This window comes from Lethenteron reissneri, chromosome 52 (genome assembly GCF_015708825.2).
Source record: "Lethenteron reissneri isolate LAM-NWPU_2019-01 chromosome 52, ASM1570882v1, whole genome shotgun sequence".
Classification (NCBI taxonomy): Eukaryota; Metazoa; Chordata; class Hyperoartia; order Petromyzontiformes; family Petromyzontidae; genus Lethenteron; species Lethenteron reissneri.
Window position 1 is genome coordinate 8,672,021 of NC_083830.1, and position 24,998 is coordinate 8,697,018.

Below are 24,998 nucleotides of genomic sequence, written 5' to 3' on the forward strand. Positions count from 1 at the left end.
CCGATGTTTTAATTTGATTATTAACGCCCAATTGATCACACCCAATAAGTAATCGATCGCTATTTTCCCTCAGTTAATTCGACTAAATCGTCCCAATCGCTCTAATTTCCATACAAAGTGCACGGTGCTTGCCGACCCCCGAGGGAGACGATGCCCTGAGCTGACGCCATTGCGATGTTGTTTCTACCAGGAGCGGTTTCTTCATTAGGGCGATTGGGCGACGCACCACCAATGTCATTGAACCACAGAGTCACGCTAGCCGTCACTGTGCCTCTGGATATAGTCCAATCAGCGTCATGTCACGTTCTGTGGAGTACCGCCTCTTTTTGGGCGATTTCACTCCGGCTGAGAATCGCCCCGAGTGGCCCCATAGACTTACATTCAAAGATGTTTTTTTTCGAACGGGGGGCGCTGCAATGCATTCTCTATGGCTCCGGGAGGGCTCGCACTAACGTGCTTACGTCATCATACGTAAGCACGTTTCATCCAACAATATAATTTGTCGCCACCTAGTGGAATCTTTAATAAAAGAAACTTGAGTGGATTGTATTAATAGTGAGTATAGAAACAAACAAGATGTATTGTAAGAGTCACTTTATTTGTCATTAATATTAAAGAAGTGAAGTTGCCTTTACATGCTTAAGCTGTTAATTTATCCATTGCATGGGTGGACCTTATCCTTATCAATCATCCAGACATTTGCCCCCCCTGAGAGATTTTGCAGGAGCCGCCACTGGTTTCTACTTCGTACTGGTAGGAACCTCCTGGTCATACCAACCCACAGGGGATTATTGTGTCCGTCCGTCGTGCAGGGAGGGGCTGGGGGGGGAGGGGAGGGTGGGGCTGGGTGGGGAGGGGAGGGTGGGGCTGGGTGGGGAGGCGCTGGGTGGGGAAGGAGGGGCTGGGTGGAGAGGGTGGGGCTGGGTGGGGAGGGGCTGGTCACCCCGTGGTGCCCTTATAAAACTCAACGTTTAACCTACTCACGCCGGCATGTGGCTATGTTAATGTGAGAGATTAGCATGTTGACGCTCTTGCCTCGTGGAGGCCACTCTTCGATCTCACATTAACACGCTAATCCCTCACATTAACATAGCCACTTCCGTACCCTCTAATTTCTCACTTTAACATCATACATTAACATAGCCACCACCGTGCCCTCTAATTTCTCACATTAACATAATGATAATCTTTCAAATTAACATAGCCACTTCCGTGCCCTCTAATTCCTCACATTAACATCATGCTAATCCCTCACATTAACATAGCCACTTCCGTGCCCTCAAATTTCTCACTTTAACATCATGCTAATCTCTCACATTAACATAGCCACTTCCGTGCCCTCTAATTTCTCACATTAACATCATGCTAATCCCTCACATTAACATAGCCACTTCCGTGCCCTCAAATTTCTCACTTTAACATCATGCTAATCTCTCACATTAACATAGCCACTTCCGTGCCCTCTAATTTCTCACATTAACATCATGCTAATCTCTCACATTAACATAGCCACTTCCATGTCCTCTAATTTCTCACTTTAACATCATGCTAATCTCTCACATTAACATAGCCACTTCCGTGCCCTCTAATTTCTCACATTAACATCATGCTAATCTCTCACATTAACATAGCCACTTCCGTGCCCTCTAATTTCTCACATTAACATCATGCTAATCTCTCACATTAACATAGCCACTTCCATGTCCTCTAATTTCTCACATTAACATCATGCTAATCCCTCACATTAACATAGCCACTTCCATGCCCTCTAATTTCTCACATTAACATCATGCTAATCTCTCGCATTAACATAGCCACTTCCGTACCCTCTAATTTCTCACATTAACATCATGCTAATCTCTCACATTAACATAGCCACTTCCGTGCCCTCTAATTTCTCACATTAACATCATGCTAATCCCTCACATTAACATAGCCACTTCCATGCCCTCTAATTTCTCACATTAACATCATGCTAATCTCTCACATTAACATAGCCACTTCCGTACCCTCTAATTTCTCACATTAACATCATGCTAATCTCTCACATTAACATAGCCACTTCCGTGCCCTCTAATTTCTCACATTAACATCATGCTAATCCCTCACATTAACATAGCCACTTCCATGCCCTCTAATTTCTCACATTAACATCATGCTAATCCCTCACATTAACATAGCCACTTCCGTGCCCTCTAATTTCTCACATTAACATCATGCTAATCCCTCACATTAACATAGCCACTTCCGTGCCCTCTAATTTCTCACATTAACATCATGCTAATCCCTCACATTAACATAGCCACTTCCGTGCCCTCTAATTTCTCACATTAACATCATGCTAATCCCTCACATTAACATAGCCACTTCCATGCCCTCTAATTTCTCACATTAACATCATGCTAATCCCTCACATTAACATAGCCACTTCCGTGCCCTCTAATTTCTCACATTAACATCATGCTAATCCCTCACATTAACATAGCCACTTCCGTGCCCTCTAATTTCTCACATTAACATCATGCTAATCCCTCACATTAACATAGCCACTTCCGTACCCTCTAATCTCTCACATTAACATCACTAGCCCCGGCCACTTCTTTATGACCCTTGGGCTACATCCATTTCAAACCTTTTAAAACAGTCTACGTCAGCAGCAGGCCAAGCTTTCCCACCTGATGACGGATGCTTGTGTTGCGCCCGAAACGTCGTGATTTATTTTATTTTCTACTCTACGTGACTTTACCGAAAGAACCAAAGAGTATGGATTCCTGCAGTCACGAAAGCTTCAAATCAACAACAGCAACATCATCATCATGCGATAATTTATTCAGCAAATAATTCGCAAAGAAAATGTTCAGTTGTTTTTGTAGGAGGTAACGGCGATTGTTGTTAAACACACGTACGCATTACCGCACTCGACTTTTGTACATATTTTTTTTCGCGCGTTCGTTAATTTAACGTCCATCTCGGCACAACAACAACAACAAACAAACAACAACAAGGGGCATGCGCACACAGCGACAGCCAAACCACACAGTCCCACCACACACATCGCTTCAACGTTGGTTCAACGTTGGCATGTGATTGGGACCCATGGCCGAACGTTGACCCCCATGGCTGAACGTTGACCCCAATAGTGCGCTGTGGTATCGTAGCGCTGGGTCAAATGCTAGCTCCCTCGCCTGGTACGGAGAAGGTAGTGGATTATATCCCGACCCTGACGATGCTTGTTGCACATTTGGAGTTCACGTGGCTCTCTTTCTTTCTCTCTCCCCGCGGTGGTCGCGTGGATTTTTCTCCGGGTCCTCCGATTTTTTTTCCCCTCCATACTTAGAAACGTGCGTTTCGATCATTTGACTTCCGTAAAAATAAAAATCCCACGTGTGATAGTCCCTCTCTCTCCCTAAACTCCCCCGTTAACACAACTGACGTGAAATTTCGATTTAAAGCTTTCGTGACTGCAGGGATTCATCTTCTTGTTTCTTTGGGCAAAGTCACGTAGAAGGGAAATAATAAAATAATAAGAATAAAACAAAATGAAATACAATTCTCACGACGTTTCGGCCACAACGCAAGCAGCCGTCCTCAGGTGAAGAACAGGTCTGTCGGAAAGACAGCGTCTGAATGACCTGTTCTTCACCTGATGACGGCTGCTTGCGTTGTGGCCGAAACGTCGTGAGAATTTTATTTTATTATGTTTCTTTTTATTATTTCCCTTCTACGTGACTTTACCGAAAGAACCAAGAAGACAACTGACGTGCTTGCGTTCGTGGATGGAATTCCTTTCCAGCTCAGACCCCGCTTGCTTGCCCATCGCCACATAAATAACCTCTTGTTGTAACAGCTCTCTCGCTGGTCCAGCAGTTCCACTGCTGGATTATATTTTTTCCTACCTGAGGACGACCGCTTGTGTTTTATTTTTATTATTGTATTACTTCCCTTCTACGTGACTTTACCGAAAGAACCAATAAGATGACTCCCTGCAGCCACGAAAGCTTTAAATCGAAATTTAACGTCGTGATGTATTTTATTTTCTACCCACGTGACTTTACCGAAAGAACCAAAGAGAATGGATTCCTGCAGTTACGAAAGCTTCAAATCAAGATTGACGTGATAATAATCCGCTTTGATAAGTTGTCATGTGTGGCCACGTCGCCTCAATAAGAGCTCATGGCTCAGTGTGCGGCTTTACCTGGCAAAAATAATAATAATAATATGCTCTTTCTAGATTTGAAGCTTTCGTGACTGCAAGGATTCATATTCTTGGGTTTTTTCGGTAAAGTGACGTAGGTATAAAATTAAAAATTAAAATTAATAAAAGTTAAATGAAAGTAAAATAAAAATCACGACATTTCGGAGGCAACACAAGCTTCCGTCTTCAGGTGGAACCGTCACAGCACGATTGCTGTATCAAGTAAATGAGAAATTGATACAGCAATCGTGCTGTGACGGTTCCACCTGAAGACGGAAGCTTGTGTTGCCTCCGAAACGTCGTGATTTTTATTTTACTTTTATTAGTTTAAATTTGTTACCTACGTGACTTTACCGAAAAAACCCAAAAATATAATATGTTCTGCAGAATGAAAATGACCAAGTCACTGAAATTTACGGGAGGATATTGCTGTTCAGCTTGGCCATGCGTGTCTTTCACGCGGGAGTGTGATCGAGTGGCGTTAAAGTTTTAAAAGTGGATGTCAGTGGGTACAGACTGATGATGGCGATGGTTTGACTCGCAGATGTCCTCAAGTGCTCTATGCTTCTGGTATTAACGAGGTTGCAACTCCCAATGGGATAAATGCGTACGAGTAGCTTGGGGGCGGGGCATGGTAGCCTTGAGAATGATAGAGTTTGACTATCTTCTTGGTTCTTTCGGTAAAGTCACGTAGAAGGGAAGTAATAAAATAATAAAAATATAACATAATAAAATAAAATAATTCTCACGACGTTTCGGCTACAACGCAAGCAGCCGTGTTCAGGTGTTGTAGCCGAAACGTCGTGAGAATTATTTTATTTTATTGTGTTTTATTTTTTTATTATTTTATTACTTCCCTTCTACGTGACTTTACCGAAAAAACCAAGAAGATGAATCCCTGCAGTCACGAAAGCTTTAAATCAGAGTTTGACTAACTTCACGTGTTAGTATCATCTGGAACGAAAAGTGCAGGTCAAGCCTTTGGACTCCGTTCAAATTTCACAGCAAGATGTGGTACACACACTCGAGCGTGCCATCACGGCATCGGTTACGACTACACTGCAACTGATGATCCTAAATTATAGCGACTCCTGTACGCAATTGTCGTGCAGAAGGACAGGGCTACATTGTCAATGGTGATTCAACACGACAGCAACTCCGTACCAAACTGTCATAGAACAGGGCTACACTGTTACTGATGATTCCTAATGATGGTGAACCCATGACAAAGTTATCACGTGGCAGCAAGGGTACACTGTCACTGATGATGCCTAATGATTGTGAAACCATTACACAGTCTAATATAATAATAGGGTTTTCCCCTTTTTTTCTGGCTACAAAACTGAAACCTTTTTACGAGGATTCATGTCTGCATTAACCACAATACTTGCAGTCAAAATGCAAACAAAAACACACTCTGATAATATATGCATTGTCCTTGAAACTGATTGGTCCACACCAGGGACAGCTTTCTTTTGAGCCTCGACCCAATTGGTGCTCGACCAGAGGACGCCAAAAGGCGTACAGCTCAAAGACAATGCAACATCAAAGTAATGAGAACTCGGGGTGAGCATCTACATCATTAGACCTCCTTTGCCAGTACCAAAATATAATAATAGGATTTTCCCCTTTTTGCAGACATGAATCCTCGTAAAAAGGTTTCAGTTTTGTTGCCAGAAAAAAGAGGAAACCCCTATTTTTATAATTTGGTACTGTCAAAGGAGGTGTAATGACATTACACAGTCGTCATGTGTGTCTGCAACTGTCACCGATGATTGTGAAACCATTACACAGTCGTCACGTGTGGCTGCAACAGGGCTACACGATCACTAATGAGCTCTCAATATGCCGAATCCTGCACCCAATTGTCACGCAAGCCAACAGGACAATGCCACACTGACGATACCCGACAATGGTGAAACCATCACGCGGTTGTCATGTTGGGATGGAGGCGAGGGGAGGGGCGGGGGGGGGGCTTTGCAAGACCGCACGATCACTGATGAGCCCAAATGCAAGTGAAGCCAGTTTACAGTTAGAGCGACTACACGTTCATCACGTTTGATATTTAAAGCGCCTTGCACATTATGGGCTCATATGCGTGGACACAAATGGCATGACGATATCAAAAGCGCGTATTGGTGTTTTTTTTATAGTAGTGAACTCTTTCTATATTCTCGATATAATTGAAGAAATGTGAAGTCGAAAGGGTCATCGATGTTGTTCGTTTTGCTCAAATGGACACTTCGAGGTGGTGCGCATCTCCTGTTGTTTTACAGTCCTAAGCCAGTGCTGGGAATCCCACATTCCACGGGGAAATTACTTCTTACCAAACTGGTACCTTTTTTATCGACCCTAGAGGGCTGATGGGCCGGGTCAGCCCCCGTAACTCGCCATCTTCTGAGCGCGAGCTGGCTCGCACTGCCGCTGAGCCACATGACCAGTCAAATAACAATAATAAAAATGACAATGTTATAATTGTTTTTTTACCCTTTTATCTGGCAACAAAACTGACACCTTTTTTACAAGGAGTCATGTTTGCATAGACCACAATACCTGCAGTCATAATGCAAACAAAAACATAGCTCTGATAATGTATGCACTGTCCTCGAAGTTGATTGGTCCACATCCGAGACAGCTTTCCTTAGAGCCTAGTCTCACATGGTGTTGGACCAGATGACACCAAAAGGCGCACATCTCAAAGACAATGCACCATCAGAGTATGAGAGCTCGGGGTAAGCATTTACACCATTGGAACCTCATTTGCCAGAAGAAAAAATATGATAATTGTTTTTTAACCCTTTTATCTGGCAACAAAACTGACACCTTTTTTACAAGGAGTCATGTTTGCATAGACCACAATACCTGCAGTCATAATGCAAACAAAAAACATAACTCTGATAATGTATGCACTGTCCTTGAAGTTGATTGGTCCACACCCAAGACAGCTTTCCTTAGAGCCTAGTCTCACATGGGTTGGACCAGATGACGCCAAAAGGCAATCTTCAGAATACTGCCTCGCAGGGATAGCGTACACTCCTCCACAAGAGATCAAACTCACTCGGCAAGGGGACAGCGCCAACATCATGTGAAGTAACCATCGTCGTCGTCATCATCAACAAGCCAGGAGCTATCCACTGCTGGATGAAGGCCTCCGCCAGTCACCGTCGCCTCGCGGTCCATTTGCCGACCGAACATCCGTGGGTCTCTGCCTCCTGCGCTTGGAGCCGAACTCATTTGCTCCATCTCCGCAGAGGTCGTCCTCTTGGGCACGTCGTGAAATAACAATGCAGCAGTAGTAGTCACAATAACAACAACAACAACGTTAAAACGATACCTCGAAAAGCGCTCGTAAATTACATCCGACATTCAAATCCAGAGACCGATTATGGTTTGGGAGGGCTGGTTGATGGGGGGTCAACACTCACCGACTGATTACACTGTTCAACACACTTTTTCTGGCATAAGGTATTCCAACGGTTTTAAGGTAATTTTGGGGTGCTGATTCCAAATCTGGCATCGGTTTTTGTCTATCACGTCAGGTTTTTGAGATATCAAATATTGCATTTTCAATAAGAACTGCGGAAGAAAAATATTAAATAAATGTGGATATCTACATAAAATTATATTATAAACACACTATCCTAAAAATACACCACCATATTTTAACACTAAAGCAGTCACTGACTCGCAACAACAGAGTTAATTTCGGGTAAAATCAATGAAAATGGGGTATGCCGATAGCATAAAAATGAGATGTGATAGAGCAAATCTGAGATCAGATTTAGAATTAGCACCCTGGAATTAGTCAAAAACAGCTGCAAAAGTCTAGGCAAGAAAAAAATGTTTTTTTTGTGTTGACCAGTGTAATTCTATTCACTCACGGTCCCAACAACACTCACCACGCCGAAGGGTGTCGCGGCGGCGGCTTCGTTAATGACCGATAGCAAGTGAGGGTGGGTGGGTTGGTGGTGGTGGTGTGGTGGGGAGCCAGAGCCAACTCAACGATGGACACCACGAGAGGCGAGGTCAAGAGGTCAAGGCGACTTCTATCCGTCGGAGGACGGCGGAGTGACCCATCCGTATTTCTCGTGGGTCTTCACGAGGCTACGGAACGTCGCATGCGCCTCCTTTCTCGTGAACGCCTTCTTCTTGCGGCTGATTCGCCCCTGGGAGGCGGGGGGGAGGAGGGGGTGGAGGGTGGCGAGACAAAGAAGAAAAATCACGCACACGCATGGCACATCTACACTATTAAAGTCAACATTTTTTTATTTTACGAGCTAAGGCCCACTGAACTATATCAGCGACCTGGCCACAGATGATAGCCCAACCACGTGACTTGTCATCACGTGGAAATTTATAGCAGCCAAATCACTCGAAACGCGTTGACGTGGATTCTAGATGTGTTGGGAAAACCCGGAGGACCTGGAGAAAAAGACCACACGACCACTGGGTAAGAGACACGCAATAAAATAAACTTCTGCAAGACTCTACATATCTTCACACTTACCTTCCCGTAGAATCTAAAGGAGATATTTTGTGTTATTTTTTTTTAAAGCACACGTGTAGTAGCTACACGTGTAGTAGCTACTACACATGCAGCTACTGCATGTGTAGCTACATATGTAGTAGCTACTACATGTGTAGTTCCTACATGTGTAGCTACATATGTGCAGTTCCTACACTTATAGCTACTACACGTGTAGTAGCTGCATGTGTTGTAGCTACTACATGTGTAGTAGCTACTAAATATGTAGTAGCTACTACACGTGCAGCTACTTTGCCTAATATGATAATCCGGCACTGGCAGGAATCGAACTCGGGTCGCAGTGCGCTAACCACCGCGCCACCGCCCCTCATGAAATCCCACCACCAAACCTTGACACTTGCAACCTTTTAGTTTATTGTTTTGGTCGTTTTCATCATTCTAAATGTGCAATCTGTGTCATGAATCGCGGTGTCCGTTTGGACCGTGGCAGAGCAGTGCTACCCTCCCCGTGTTAGCGAACGGTCTGCAGAAGAGGATAACACAGAACTACATCTGTGATGCCTGCAAGTGTCACCTCTCATCCACCACCACCACCAAGATCTCCTGCATTGCCTGTCACAGATTATTGGGGCAAGTGCTGCTAGCGAGCACCTATGGATGCCGGCACGGGCACACGAGGGGGTGGGTGGCCAGCAGCCACGCCCGGCCGCCTTTGTCTCCCCAGTCGTGATGTCTACACACCGCACCAGGTACTCAATTAAGGCTGAGTCGACCTAGGAGAGGCCCGGGACCGGTTCAGATAATCGTCACTGGTGGTGTTGGTGGCCGTGAGCAGCACAGAGTGCTCACCGCTACACTGCCACTCCTAGGTCGACTCAGCCTTAATTGAGTACCTGGTGCGGTGTGTAGACATCACCACTGACACTCACCCACAGCGCACCACCAACAACTGCCATTCGCCACTAAGTGGCGCTTGTGCCAGGCTAGGTGCACGTTGAGGCCACGTGAAGTGTCGAACGCCCGTCGGCAGGAGGTCACGGGGCAGACCCAGCAGGTGCCACGGGTCGACTGACTGAGATGACTGAGATGACCGGCCGATGCATTGCACCACCTCCACGCGAACCACCACCACCACAACCACCACGATCACCACCCACCACCACCACCACCTCCCACCACCACCACGACCACCACCCACCACAACCACCACCTCCCACCACCACCTCCCACCTCCACAACTTCCCACCTCCACCACCACCATCACTACCCACCACCTCCATCCGAACCATCTCCACCCGAACCATCACCACCCACCACCACCACCACCCACCACCACCTACATCACCACCACGCACCACCTACATTACCACCCACCCTACCCCCCTCACCCACCCACCCACCCCCCTCACCCACCCCCCTCACCCACCCCCCCCCCTCACCTGCCCCTTCACGAGGCTGGCGGCGAACTGCCTTACGAGCGCCTCCACGGTGTAGGCGCTGGACCAGCCCTTGGGCGTGAGCAGCTCCATGCAGATGGCGCCGCCGTCGAGCACGAAGCCGTTGTCGATGCGCGGGCTGAGCACGCGCATGAAGGGCGGCGAGAAGGGGAAGCTCTCGGGGAAGGTCAGGTTGAGGAGGACGCCGTCGGCGCCCGCCTCGCGCAAGTCCTGCCACAGGGCCGACTCGAGGTCGATCTGCCGCAGGGTGACGTTCCACTCGAAGAGGCTCTCGCCCACGAGCTCCACGCTGAGCACCTCGTGGCCGAGGCGGCTCAGCTCGGACAGCTCCTTCATGAGGCGGCGGGCGCGCACCTGGCGGCAGTGGCTGGAGCTCGCGGCTGATGATGCTGATGCTGCCGCGCGCGGATGCTGCTGCTGATGATGGTGCTGCTGATGGTGCTGATGATGATGCTGCTGCTGCTGATGATGCTGCTGATGATGATGATTTTGCTGCTGCTGCTGTTGCTGTTTCTTGGTGTCCGAGGCGCTGTCCTTGGTACCGGAATCGTTGAGAACGCCCGCGAGATGCTGCTGCTGTTGATGCTGCTGATGATGCTGTTGCTGCTGCTGATGCCGCTGTGCTCCGCCGGTGCTGCTGCTGCTGATGCTGTTCGCCCTCAACACGTCCACGCTGACCATGCCCTTCCTGGACACCTTCGGGCTGCGCGTCACGACGGGCGGACGCAGGCGGCTGAAGCCGATTTTGCGCAGGAGGGTGGCCATTTTCGTTTAACGCAAACACGTCTGTGTGTGTGTGTATGTGTGTGTGCCGGATTTTAATTGTTTAAACGGGAAAACAATTAGAATACCAGTTCTGCTGTACGCCGCGTACGTGTGTGTGCGTGTGTGTGTACGTGCGTACGTATGTGTGCGCGTGTGTGTACGTGCGTACGTGCGTGTGTGTGTACGTGTGTGCGTGTGTACGTGTGTGTGTGTACGTGTGTGTGTACGTGCGTGTGTGTGTGTGTACGTGTGTGTGTGTGTACGTGTGTACGTGTGTGTGTGCGTGTGTGTGTGTACGTGTGTACGTGTGTGTGTGTGTACGTGTGTACGTGTGTGTGTGCGTGTGTGTGTGTACGTGTGTACGTGTGTGTGTGCGTGTGTGTGTGTGTGTACGTGTGTGTGTGTGTACGTGTGTACGTGTGTGTGTGCGTGTGTGTGTGTACGTGTGTACGTGTGTGTGTGCTTCCGTGTCCTTGCGGTGTCCAGCGCGCGCCGTGTGAATTAGATTTGGGGGTCGCGCATCTTGAATAATGGAGCGGGCGGGCGCCACTGAATGTTGCAGCGATGGCGACCCCACGCGGAGCTCGGCGACAACACACAGACCCCTCCCTCCTCCTCCTCCTACCCACCCACCACCACATGTCACTCCCACCCACCATCGCCTCCCACCCTCCCTCCTCCTACCCACCCACCCACCACACATGTCACTCCCACCCACCATCTCCTCCCACCCTCCCTCCTCCTCCTCCTACCCACCCACCACCACACATCTCACTCCTCCTCCCACCCACAATCTCATCCTCCCCCCCACCCACCCACCACGGCATACATCTCACTTCCACCCACCATCTCCTTCCCCCCTCCACCCACCCACCATGGCATAGAGCTTACTCCCACCCACCATATCCCCCCACCCACCCACCTACCACAGCATGCATCTCACTCCCATCCGCCATCTCCTCCCTCCCACCCACCCACCACGGCATACATCTCACTCCCACCCACCATCTCCTCCCACCCACCTCACACCCATCACACTCACACCCATCACTCCCCTCCAACCTCACCCCCATCACACCCATCACTCCCCTCCAACATCGCCGCCCACGTCACACCGTCACACTCCCCCGCCCGTGACTCGCTGGCCCCAATCCACCACAACCACTCATCACTGCACCCCCCGTGTCTCTCCCAGGTAACAACCTCGCAGGCGGGCGGCGCTGCAAACCTACTTGCTGTACTGGCACAGCCCCTGCCGCCTTCGCGCGAACCCCAGCGGGTCGGGTGCCTTCCTCTGGCACACGCTGTGACAACTCCCATCTCAGCGTGACCCACCAACCCCGCCCTCAAAGCTGCCGAGCGAGGGTGACCCTGCACCATTTAAAATTGATCGCGGCTGTAATTCCATCCGTGGTGGCTGCCCGACTCCCTTGGGCTCTTGAAGGCTGCCTCCGCCCCACTCCTGCTCGTCTGGGCGCGCCGCGGTGGCTAGGAGATGTTAACTACCTCGCCTGGTACGCAGGAGGTCGTGGGTGCGATCCCGACCCTGACGCCTGCTGCTGTATATTTGGAGTTTGCGTGTCTCTCTCTCATCATCACGGTGGCTAGGATATGTTAACTACCTCGCCTGGTACGCAGGAGGTCGTGGGTTCGATCCCGACCCTGACGCTTGCCAGAGGTCGCGATCGGGTACCCAATACCCGTACCCTACCCGATATCCGGCTACCCGTACCCGGCCAGGTACCCGTTTGCGACCCTGGTGCGGCCGGGTACGGAATCAAACCCCGTTTGCGACCTCTGACGCTTGCTGCTGTGTATTTGGAGTTTGCGTGTCTCTCTCTCATCATCATCACGGTGGTGAGATGTTAACTACCTCGCCTGGTACGCAGGAGGTCGTGGGTGCGATCCCGACCCTGACGCCTGCTACTGTATATTTGGAGTTTGCGTGTCTCTCTCTCATCATCATCACGGTGGCTAGGAGATGTTAACTCCCTCGCCTGGTATACAGGAGGTCGTGGGTTTGATCCTGTCTCTGACGCCTGCTGCTGTATATTTGAAGTTTGCATGTCTCTCATCATCATGATCACGGTGGCTAGGAGATGTTAACTACCTCGCCTGGTATACAGGAGGTCGTGGGTTCAATCCCGACCCTGACGCCTGTTGTATATTTTAAGTTTGTCATGTGTCTCTCTCTCTCTCCCCACTCCTTCGTGGTCGCGTTGTTTTGATCCGGGTCCTCCGTGTGTGTCCCTCCACATTTATATTCGAAGTGCGTTTGAAGTGTTTGGCTGCTGTAAATGTCCGCACGGTGATAACTCCACTTCGCTCAGCTGTCGTTTGTGGGCAGGTCGCTTCTGCAAAAGAGCTACACAGATCAGGGGCATTTACACCATTGGAACCTCATTTGCCAGTAAGAAATCTGATAATAGTTTTTTTACCCTTTTATCTGGCAACAAAACTGACACCTTTTTTTACAAGGAGTCATGTTTGCATAGACCACAATACCTGCAGCCATAATGCAAACAAAAAACACAGCTCTGATAATATATGCACTGCCCTTGAAGTTGATTGGTCTTTAGAGCCTGGTTTAACACCAAAAGGCGTCCTCTGGTCTAACACCGTTTTGAGACGAGGCTCTAAAGAAAGCTGTCTCTGGTGTGGACCAATCAGTTTCAAACACAATGCCATCATAGTCTACCAGAGCATGTGTTTGTGTATGCATGTTCACCACAATTATATGGGGTTAATGCAGGCAGGATTACTTGAAATAAGTAATATTTAAAAATATATTTTTTAAACACGCTTTAATGAAATGTACCGTAACTATTTCGATTTAAAGCTTTCGTGACTGCAGGAATTCATCTTCTTGGTTCTTTCGGTAAAGGCACGTAGAAGGGAAGTAATAAAATAATAAAAATAAAAATAATAAAATAATTCTCACGACGTTTCGGCCACAACGCAAGCAGCCGTCCTCAGGTGACGCTGTCTCCCCGACGGACCTGGTCTTCACCTGAGGACGGCTGCTTGCGTTGTGGCCGAAACGTCGTGAGAATTATTTTATTATGTTCTATTTTTATTATTTTATTACTTCCCTTCTACGTGACTTTACCGAAAGAACCAAGAAGATGTACCGTAACTAGTAATGGCAGAACTGCACGACTCCAGGACGTGGCCCCGAGGCTTGCCACAACGTAAGGGGCAATGGCCAATTACATCCAACGTCAGTTGAGCTTGGACAATTAGACCCAAGCCGAAACATCTTCTAACCTATAAACGTCACTTTTTGTCTGTCCGTCTGTCCGTCTGTCCCTCTGCGTACGCTCGCTTTGGACGGATTTGGCGCTCAGGCCGTGGGGTTTAGGAAGAACTAATTTTGCAGGTGGGCACGCCCCCGGCCCCGCGGTGACCGTAGGCATTTCAGATTTTTCGTCCGTCGCCTTTACATCGGTCCGATTATCGATTTCGTCTGATTTATCTTATTTATTTACTCTTTATTTATTTATTTACTATTACTCTTGCCGACCGGCGCTGACCACGGCGGTTGCCCCTGGCAACGGGTAGCGACGCTTTCGCTGCGGGGTGGACGCCATTTTTAATTCCCGTTAAAAATATGCGCACGCATTAACACGCGACGCTGAGGTAAATACATCAAAGTTTCACTTCCCCCCCACTGTGTGCACTTACTATTATAGGGTCGGTAGATAATATAATTATAGCGCTTATACAGTATTTTTGTAGCGCGGGGGGGGGGGGGGGGGTGGTAGCGGCCCAGCCCCTAGCCTCAGCCGGGTGGCCCATCTAGGCGAGGCCGGAGGCTCTGCACGGCACTAGGCCTCCACACCCCACACGTGTCAGGAGAATACTTTTTGTGCTATAAACTCGATATACCCAGCGTTGCCCGGGGGGGAAATACATTTAAAATCTTCTGAAAACTTTAAAATATTACATACGAATGAAAATACAACTGTGTAATAACATATAAAAAAGATTGTTTAATTTTTTTTTTAATGACGCAATATAGTATTGTCATCAGTATGACATAAGTATACCAAGTTTGCAGTCGATACCACATTGGGAAGTGGGTTAAAATTGAGTTACAAGATTTGAGGATACGACAACAACAGACAGAGCGAGTGAAATAAAAGCGTGTAAAATAAAAAATAAAGGATTCTGTTTGATGTTTTAACATCTTAACACAACCTCTTTTATCGCCAGAAAGGTTAACACCTATTCTTATATGTCGATACTGGCAAGGGAGGTTCCCATAAAAACAAAGTAAGCAACTTTAAATAGCGATGAGTTTTTTCAAGGGACCTCCTTTGCCAGTACCAAAATATACTAATAGGGGTTTTCCCCTTTTTTCTGGCAACAAAACTGACACCTTTTGCAAGGAATCATGTTTACATTAACCACAATACTTGCAGTCAAATGCAAACAAAAAAACTGACACCTTTTGCAAGGAATCATGCTTACATTAACCACAATACTTGCAGTCAAATGCAAACAAAAACAATACTCTGATAATTTATGCATTGTCTTTGAAACTGATTGGTACTGGCAAAGGAGATCCCATGATGTAGCTGCTCACCCCGAGCTCTCATTACTCTGGTAGTGCGTTGTCTTTGAACTGTGCGCCTTTTGGCGTCATCTGGTCGAACACCAATATGAGACAAGGCTCTAAAGAAAGCTGTCTCTGGTGTGGACCAATCCGTTTCAAAGACAATGCATAAATTATCAGAGTATTGTTTTTGTTTGCATTTGACTGCAAGTATTGTGGTTAATGTAAGCATGATTCCTTGCAAAAGGTGTCAGTTTTGTAGCCAGAAAAAAGGGGAAAAACCCTTGATGAGTTTTTTGTTAAAATCCAGCGCCCCCTTCCACCCCATCGTAGACTACCAGAGCATGTGTGTTTGTGTGTTTGCATGTTCATGTCTACTTCAGCAGTTTTGTCTTGCTGTGGTTGTCCCACCTGATGACGATTGCTTTGTGATGCGATCGAAACGTCACGATCTATTGTTTTTCTATCTGCGTGACTTTACCGAAAGAAGAGTAATATTGGTACTTTTAGTTTTTTCGGTAAAGTCACGTAGGTAAAAATTTTTAATTAAAATTAAATATAAAAAATCACGACGTTTCGGACTTTACCGAAAAAACCAAGAGTATGAATCCTTGCAGTCACGAAAGCTTCAAATCTAGAAGTAATATTGGTCTGGAAAGGCAATCGGCCAATGGATTTTCAAACGATTTGTTCTCGTATGCGGAGACGCAGATGTAAATGCCCACTAATGTTGCCTTTAAAGAAAAACGGTGGCGTTTTTCCGTTTATATATAAAAACATGCAAATTTAACACGTAGGCTTTCGCGACCTTTATATAAGAACTGCTGCTCTATATAAGAACGGGAGACAGAGCAGAGTCTCACCATTCTGGCGAATTGCCCGATGATGCTGGATGCAATTACCAGCGAAATGTCGTACTCAAATTGTAAATGTTGTGGTTTCACGCTTCAACACACCGGTGGGCTAAAGCAGTGAACTATTTGTCCTTTGTCAACGTGACACTTTTTTACTGATTGGCCGTGTCGGGTGGTGGAGGGTTACGACACATTTATAAATAACGCGATCTAAACCCAAAAACGTTGATTATGAAAAACATGCAGATTCCGTCGTAGTCCGTTCTAAACAAATTCATCCAAGTGCTGGGACATCGTGGAAGAAAGATCAACGTCCATGCTTCTCAATACGAGCCCATTGGTTCTTACCTGGTGAGATAAATAAAATAAAAATACGAATTTAGCTTTCAGTTGTAATGCATTTCTTGTTAGGGGCCGTCCATAAATGACGTCACGCACCTAGTGGGGGGGGGGGTCAGACATTTGTGACGATGTGTGACGAGGGGGGGGGGGTTGAGAAACGTGACGTCACATCAAAATGCGCAACTTTAAATAAATATAGACAACACGTTCTACTTAATTAAATAGACTTTTAATAAATGTTTTCTCCTACACATCAGAGTGCAGCGCCACATTAAATACGCACTACAATGACAATAGTTTAAAGCGATTTGAAGCATGTTTTATTTTTTGGGGGGGCAGAGCTTTGTGACGTCATATTTTAGCAGGGGGTCTGACTTTTTGTGACGCCGTGTGACGAGGGGGGGGGGGCGGGTCAAAAATCGTCTAAAATCGCGTGACGTCATTTAGGGACGGCCCCCGACCCGGTGGCAGGACCATTACCCCCTGCCCCCCCCCCCCGTGTGTTTTGGGCTCAGCCCCCCCCCCATCCTTCTCTATCCCTCCCCCTCGGCTTTCCATAACCGGTTTGGTTTCATGTTGAAGGTGCGTGCGTGTGCCCATAGACATCGACACTGGGGAGACAAAGGCGGTCGGGCGTGGTGCTGGCCACCCACCCAGCCTCTCGTGTGCCACAGTGCCGGCCTTCACAGGTGCTGCTCGCTAGCAGCACTTGCCCCAGCTGTCTGTTGCAGGCTACACTGGGGGATCTTTGTCTTTGTGCAGGTGCGTTGTCGCAACGATGCACATTGGGCCCGCGCGTTGCCGCAATTTATAATTTTAAAACATTTTATTTTGCGGCGGTGGGGATAGGGGGGAGCCCCCCTATCTGAACCCCCCCCCCCCGTCCTGCCCTCCTGCCCCCCCCGAGGTGACAATGTCGCGGGGGAGCCCCCCGTGACACCGGCTCACGGCTCCCTGGCACCGCCAACAGGGGGCAGCGTCACGCCACGCAGCGACTCGAGCTCGCTCGAGAGCAGTGGGGGGTAGGTGGGTGGGGGGTAGGTGGGTGGGTGGGGTAGGTGGGTGGGTGGGGTAGGTGGGTGGGGTGTTGGGGTAGGTAGGTGGGGGGGGGTAGGTGGGTGGGTGGGGTAGGTGGGTGGGGGGGGGTAGGTGGGAGGGGGGGGTGGGGGTAGTATGGGGGGGAGGTAGGTGGGGGGGGTGTTGGGGTAGGTAGGTGGGGGGTAGGTAGTGGGTGGGGGTGGGGGTAGGTGGGGGGGTAGGTGGGGGGGGGGGGGGTTGGTAAGGGGGGTAGGTGGGGGGGTAGGTGGTGGGGGGATAGGTGGGTGGTGGGATGGGGGTAGGTGGGTGGGGTGGTAGGTGGGTGGGGGCAGTAGGTGTGGGTAGGTGGGTGGGGTGGTAGGTGGGTGGGGGCGGTAGTGGGTGGGGGTAGGTGGGGTGGGGGTAGGTGGGTGGGTGGGGTAGGTGGGTGGGGGGTTAAACGACACATTTATAGTTACTCGATCAAACCCAAAAACAACCCTCTATAATGTGTGTGCAGTACGAGTGACGAGATGGTGCGAGGTGACGTCACGGTGGTGAATTCGCGTGATTTTATTTTGCCCGCACTATCCGAATTGGCCCCCATTTGAGGCCTGGCTTCAAAAATAACAAAAGAGGGCCAGGTGAGGATTGCATCTTTTGGGGCTGCCGACTATGTGGGGACTCAATGTCGACCGAGAGCGTGAGTAAGCGTTGACGCGTGCACATTAGAGCTAATAAAATATTACGTATTTTTTTTTATATGTAATATAAATACATGCAATATATGTAATACGTTTTTTTTCATATCTTTTTGTTAACTATTTTTAAATATATATTTGTTGTATATCTACACGACACACAAACACACAAAAGCTGCTCTAAAGAAATCCGCTTGTCAACCTGGATGACGATTTCAAAGCGCGCGGTTCTCAGCGACTTCCTCATATTGGAAGGCAGAGCGTTCCAGACGGCCGCAGAAGGGATGGTGGCAGATGCTCGATTCACCGTGTTCATCACGCAGACAGTCTCGCCATGCTGGATGGAGTCTTCCCGCGGAGCGCCGTCACCATCTCTCGCAGTCTCACGAAGACGATGATGATGACGATGATGATGACGACGATGATGATGATGACGACGATGATGATGATGATGACAGACGACAACGACGATGATGATGATGACGACGATGATGACGATGATGATGATGAATGACGACGACGATGATGACGACGACGATGATGACGATGATGATGACGACGATGACGATGATGATGAGACGATGATGATAATGACGATGATGACGACGATGATGATGACGTTGATGACGATGATGATGATGACGACGATGATGACGATGATGATGATGACGATGATGACGTTGATGACGATGATGACGATGATGATGATGATGATGACGATGATGATGATGATGACGATGATGATGATGACGATGATGATGATGAACGATGATGATGATGACGATGATGATGACGATTGATGACGATGATGATGAGTGACGATGAGACGATGACGACGATGATGACGATGATATGATGACGATGACGACGACGACGATGATGACGATGATGATGACGACGACGATGATGACCATGAATGATGATGATGATGACGACGATGATGATGATGATGATGACGATGACGACAATGATGACGATGATGATGACCATGTCACCATCCGTCTGCTTCAGTCGTCATCGCCGCATCTCGCTGGGTCGGGCGCGTGGCTCAGCGGGCAGCGTGAGCGGCACGCGATCGGAAGGTACATTTTGTTGTGGTTGTTGTTGTTTGTGTCGTGACTGCGATTCTTCAATGTTAGAGGTTGTCCGTGTCCATGTCAAGTTAGCAACACTCGGTCCGTGCCGCACTCCGGTTCGCCTGGGTGACAAGTGGGCGAAGTTTTGCCCCAACCCTGGCCGCCTGGATCAGTGGGATCATGAACATGGCAAATTTCTATTTAAAGCTTTCGTGACTGCAGGGATTCGTCTTCTTGGTTCTTTCGGTAAAGTCACGTAGAATGGAAATAATGAAATATTTTTTTTAAATTATGTTTTCTTTGTATTCTTTTATTATTTCCATTCTACGTGACTTTACCGAAAGAACCAAGAAGATGAAATGGCAAAGTCGCGAAAAGTTAAAATCCTGGTTGGGGTCGACTCAGCCCATCATCTCTCCCTCCCGGGGGGGGGGGGGTCGATAAAATCCTATACCACTTTGTGGAGGAAGTGAACAGCGGCTGTCCTATGGATGGACTCGCATCCGGCCATAGGAATGTGGAATGTCCACCATTGACCCCGAGGAGGCTGTGACGAGGAATTCGAGCTATGTTTGAGTAGAAAACAACTTTTCACCATTTTTTGCGTTCATATTCTTGGTTCTTTCAGGAAAAATCACGTAGAAGGGAAATAATAAAATAATAAACTAATAAAACAATAAAATTCTCACAACGTTTCGATTGCAACACCTGATGATGATGATTGCTTGTGTTGTAATCGAAACGTCGTGAGAATTTTATTGTTTTATCATTTTATTATTTCCCTTCTACGTGGCTTTACCGAAAGAACCAAGACTATGAATCCCTGCAGTCGCGAAAGCTTTAAATCGAAACTTGTTTTGGCTGTTCAGTCTCCGCTGGTGGATGCCCTCCGAGTTTGACTTTTCGAATTAAAACTTGAGGCCAATGGAATCATTATTTTTGCTGCTCTTGCTGCTGTTATTGTTGTGGGTTTAGTCCGTTAATTATTTAATTATTATTGTTCCTTCCAACTTTTCATGCCGAGCCCCATTGGGGCATTTCGCATCGACATCCGTTGAGTGGAGGGTCCTCGAGTTTCGTTTGGGTGAACATCTTCTGTTACTCTGCGCTAACAACAGAGCACAAAAGCCCACGTAAAGACAAAGATCCCTCCCCACCCCGTGTAGCCTTAACAGACTGTCGGTGCAAGTGCTGTTAGCGAGTAACACCTACGAAGGCCGGCACGGCACACGAGGGGTTGGCCGGCCAACACCACGCCCGGCCGCCTTTGTCTCTACTAGTGGAGATGTTTAACGCATCCGCACCAGGTACTCATGTTGAGGCTGAGTCGATCTAGGGCAAGCCCAGGACCGGTTCAGTTAATCGTCACCGGTGTTTGGCCGTGAGCGGGAGTCGAACTCGGGTTGCCGGGTTTTGTACACACTCAAACAACAACAACCGCCATTCGCCACTAAGTGGCGGTGACGTCACCACGACGCTTGTGCCAGGCCAAGTGCACCTTGAGGCTACCACGTGAAGTGTCGAACGCCCGCTGGCAGGAGGTCACGGGGCAGACCCAGCAGGTGCCACGGGTCGACTGACCGAGATGACCGAGATGACTGGCTGATGCACCACCTGTGCCCCCTACTGTGCCAACTTGCTGTGGTTTAGCCACCCGGCGCTCCGCTCGTTGTTGTGAGCGTCGCTCCTCCGCCTCCCGTGTTGTTGGAGGGCGACTGCCTCCAACTGCCACTCACACACACACTCACACACACACTCACACACACACTCAACACACACACTCACACAATCACACACACACACGCGTACAGGGCCCCCACACCTGACATGGAGGGCTTGGTGGTATAGAGGGGGGGGGTGGAGGGAGCCCCCCCCCCCTCCTCCCCTCTCTTGGAGTCGAGCTTGAGGACCTCCTTGTGAGCCCAGTGAGGGGCCGCGGGGTTGTTTTTATCGAGGGTCCCCCCATTGTGTGTCTCTCCGTGGTGGGGGGCGGGGGGGCGGGGGGGGTGTTTTGTTTTTCTTGTCGAGAGTCCGGACCGCGAGCGAGCAAATCGAGCGTGCAGGTTGGAGCGCCCGTCGCCCCCACGTGATGTGGTCAGGCAGTGCGTTGTTGGCCGCCTGTATGTGTCACGTACGTAGGTGTGGCGTGTAGTGGTGGTGGTCTAGGTAGTGTGAGTGTAGTGGTCTAGGCAGGTGTGTGTATGGTGGTCTAGGCAGTGTGTGTGGTGGTCTAGGCAGTGTGTGTGGTGGTCTAGGCAGTGTGTGTGGTGGTCTAGGCATTGTGTGTAGTGGTGGTGTCTAGGCAGTGTGTGTGTGGTGGTGTCTAGGCAGTGTGTGTGTGTAGTGGTAGTCTAGGCAGTGTGTGTAGTAGTGGTCTAGGCAGTGTGTGGTGTAGTGGTGGTGGTAGGCAGGAGTGTGTGTGTAGTGGTGGTGGTCTAGGCAGTGTGTGTGGTGGTGGTCTAGGCAGTGTGTGTATTGGTGGTGGTCTAGGCAGTGTGTGTGTAGTGGTGGTGGTCTAGGCAGTGTGTGTGGTAGTGGTCTAGGCAGTGTGTGTGTGGTGGTGGTCTAGGCAGGTGTGTGTGTAGTGGTCTAGGCAGTGTGTGTGTGGTAGTGGTCTAGGCAGTGTGTGTGTAGTGGTGGTGGTCTAGGCAGTGTGTGTGTGGTAGTGGTCTAGGCAGTGTGTGTGTGTAGTGGTGGTGGTCTAGGCAGTGTGTGTGTAGTGGTGGTGGTCTAGGCAGTGTGTGTGGTAGTGGTCTAGGCAGTGTGTGTGGTGGTGGTCTAGGCAGTGTGTGTGGTGGTAGTGGTCTAGGCAGTGTGTGTGTAGTGGTGGTGGTCTAGGCAGTGTGTGTGTGGTAGTGGTCTAGGCAGTGTGTGTGTTGTAGTGGTCTAGGCAGTGTGTGTGTGGTAGTGGTCTAGGCAGTATGTGTGTAGTGGTGGTGGTCTAGGCAGTGTGTGTGGTCTAGGTAGTGTGTTGGTGGTGGTGGTCTAGGCAGTGTGTGTGGTGGTCTAGGCAGTGGTGTGGTGGTCTAGGCAGTGGTGTAGTGGTGGTGGTCTAGGCAGTGTGTGTGTAGTGGTGGTCTAGGTAGTGTGTGTGGTGGTAGTGGTCTAGGTAGTGTGTGTGTGTGGTAGTGGTCTAGGCAGTGTGGTGTAGTGGTGGTGGTCTAGGCAGTGTGTGTGTAGTGGTGGTCTAGGTAGTGTGTGTAGTGGTCTAGGCAGTGTGTGTGTGTGTGTAGGGTCTAGGCAGTGTGTGTGGTGGTGGTCTAGGCAGTGTGTGAGTAGTGGTGGTCTAGGCAGTGTGTGTAGTGGTGGTGGTCAGGCAGTGTGTGTGTGTGGTGTTGGTCTAGTCATGTGTGTGGTGGTGGTCTAGGCAGTGTGTGTGTGGGTAGTGGAGCTAGGCTGTGTGTGTGGTGGTGGTCTAGGGCAGTTGTGTGATGTGTGGTAGTGGTCTAGGCAGTGTGTGCAGTGGTTGTGGTCTAGGCAGTGTGTGTGGTGGAGGAGGCTCGTGAAGACGCTACTGGGCAGTTGGAGGCAGTCCGCCCTCCAACAACAACGGTAGGGCGGAGGAGCGACGCTCACAACAACGAGCGGTTGCGCCGGGTGAATAAAGCACAGCAAGTTGGTACAGTAGGGGGCACAGGTGGTGCATCAGCCAGTCATCTCGATCATCTCAGTCGACCTGTGGCACCTGGGTCTGCCCCGTGACCTCCTGCCAGCGGGCGTTCGACATTTCACGTGGCCTCAAGGTGCACATAGCCTGGCACAGCGTCGTGGTGACGTTCATCGCCACTTAGTGGCGAATGGCGGTTGTTGTTGGTGATAGTGGTCGAGGCAGGTGTGGAATAATCCCTTGCTGGGAAAGGTCCCTGGCAAGGATTATTCAACATCGCCTAGCTAGGCACGCTGAGGAGTGGCTTGCGGAGCCCCAATGCGGTTTCAGGAAAGGGCGGTCCTGCACAGATGCCATATTTTCTGTCCGTCTGTTACAGCAGAGGCGTAAGGAATTCCAACAAGACCTACATCTCTGATTTATTGACCTGGTTAAGACCTATGATACCATCAGCAGGCCTGGGCTTTGGGTTGTTCTTCGTGCTTTCGGAGTCCTCTGACCCTCTGCTCACGACCATTAAGACCTTGATGATTGTGAGCGGGCCCGGGTAAAACTACGTGGCCGGGAGTCAGAGCCCTTCCCTGTTCACCTTGGGGTGCGACAGGGATGTCCTCTGGCTCCCACATTATTTAACATCTATTTCGACCACGTAGTTAGTGAAGCCTTCAATAAGCTGCACCGAGGAATTTCCATCTGGTACAGATACAATGGGAGGCTGATCGATGCCTGGTTGCAGTCAAGGGATGACTCCCGATTGCTCAACCATGTTACGCATGCCGATTATCTGGTGATTGCTGCTCACATCAGAGGAGGAGTTGCAGGTGCTGCTGCTGAACTTGGAGCGTGCCACTAAGAGGTGGGGCCTTACCATCAGCCCCACCAAAAACTAAGCACCTGCCTGGGTATTTTGTACCATCGGACACTCCACCCCCACAACTCCCAATTGGCGATCGACTCCGGTTTGACAGCAAGGTCTCACTCCGAATCAGTCGAGCGGCATTATCTTTTCATCAGTTGCGTAACGCTGTGTGGAAGCTACCTGGTCTGTCACTTCGCACGAAGCTTCAGGTCTTCTCGGCCACAGTCATTCCCTCCCTTCCTACGCTTGTGAAACGTGGACCCCCCTAATGGAACATATTCGCCAGTGAGAAACGTTTAGGCTGGCCTGCCTACGATCCATCCTGGGTTAACCAGGATGGATTGTGTGAGGAGCTCACAAATCCTTGAAAGATCTGGACAAAGTCCCATCAGTGAGCTCCTCTGGTAGGCAAGGTTGCATTGGCTGGGCCATGTAGCCCGCATGCCCAATCACCGCATGCCTAAACAACTTTTGTTCGGACCGAATCGAGGGGGGCTAAACGGGCGCGGCACGGGCTAGAGAAGAGATGGAGTGATGTGGTACAGGAGGATCTGGAGCTGAGTGGACTTGTCGATGACTGCTACCAGCGGTGTCAAGATCGGCCTCTGGAGGAGGCTCGTGAAGGACGCTACTGGGCAGTTGGAGGCAGTCGCCTTCCAACAACAACGGAGGGCGGAGGAGCGACGCTCACAACAACGAGCACAACAATTTGGCACAGTAGGGGGCACAGGTGGTGCATCTGGGTCTGCCCCTTCCTGCCAGCGGGCGTTCGACACTTCACGTGGCCTCAAGGTGCACATAGCCTGGCACAAGCATCGTGGTGACGTCACCACCACTTAGTCGTAAATGGCAGTTGTTGTTGTTGTGATGGTGGTAGTGGTCTAGACAGCATGTGTGTGTGGTGGTGATGGTGGCAGTATAGCGGTTAGCGTGCTGCGCTATGAACCTGGCGACCCGAGTTCGATTCACGGTCAACGCCAGTGATGATTATTTTAACCCGCGTCATGTGCCTCCCCTAGGTCGACTCAGCCTCAAATTAGTACCTAGTGTAAACATCGCCACTTGGAAGACAAAGGCGGCC

At 49.4% G+C, this 24,998-nt stretch overlaps 1 protein-coding gene across 1 annotated transcript; it reads right to left on the reverse strand.

Moving 5' to 3' along the window:
- Window positions 1-5,023: 5,023 nt before the first annotated feature.
- LOC133355827 (ubiquitin-conjugating enzyme E2Q-like protein 1) lies at window positions 5,024-11,483 on the reverse strand. Its single transcript, XM_061573226.1, has 2 exons — window positions 10,121-11,483; window positions 5,024-8,361 (listed from the first exon to the last, which is right to left on the reverse strand). Exons 1-2 carry the CDS (start codon window positions 10,901-10,903, stop codon window positions 8,242-8,244), a joined length of 903 nt encoding a protein of 300 aa, XP_061429210.1. The 5' UTR covers window positions 10,904-11,483; the 3' UTR covers window positions 5,024-8,241.
- Between the last annotated feature and the right edge of the window lie 13,515 nt (window positions 11,484-24,998).

Bases quoted from the DNA above. Each gene is read 5' to 3' on its own strand.
- LOC133355827 (XM_061573226.1), bottom strand. From the start codon at position 10,903: ATGGCCACCCTCCTGCGCAAAATCGGCTTCAGCCGCCTGCGTCCGCCC. The intron at 8,362-10,120 runs GTGAGGGGGGGG...CCCGCCTCCCAG, and splicing joins CCAGCCTCGTGAAGGGGCAG to GGGCGAATCAGCCGCAAGAA.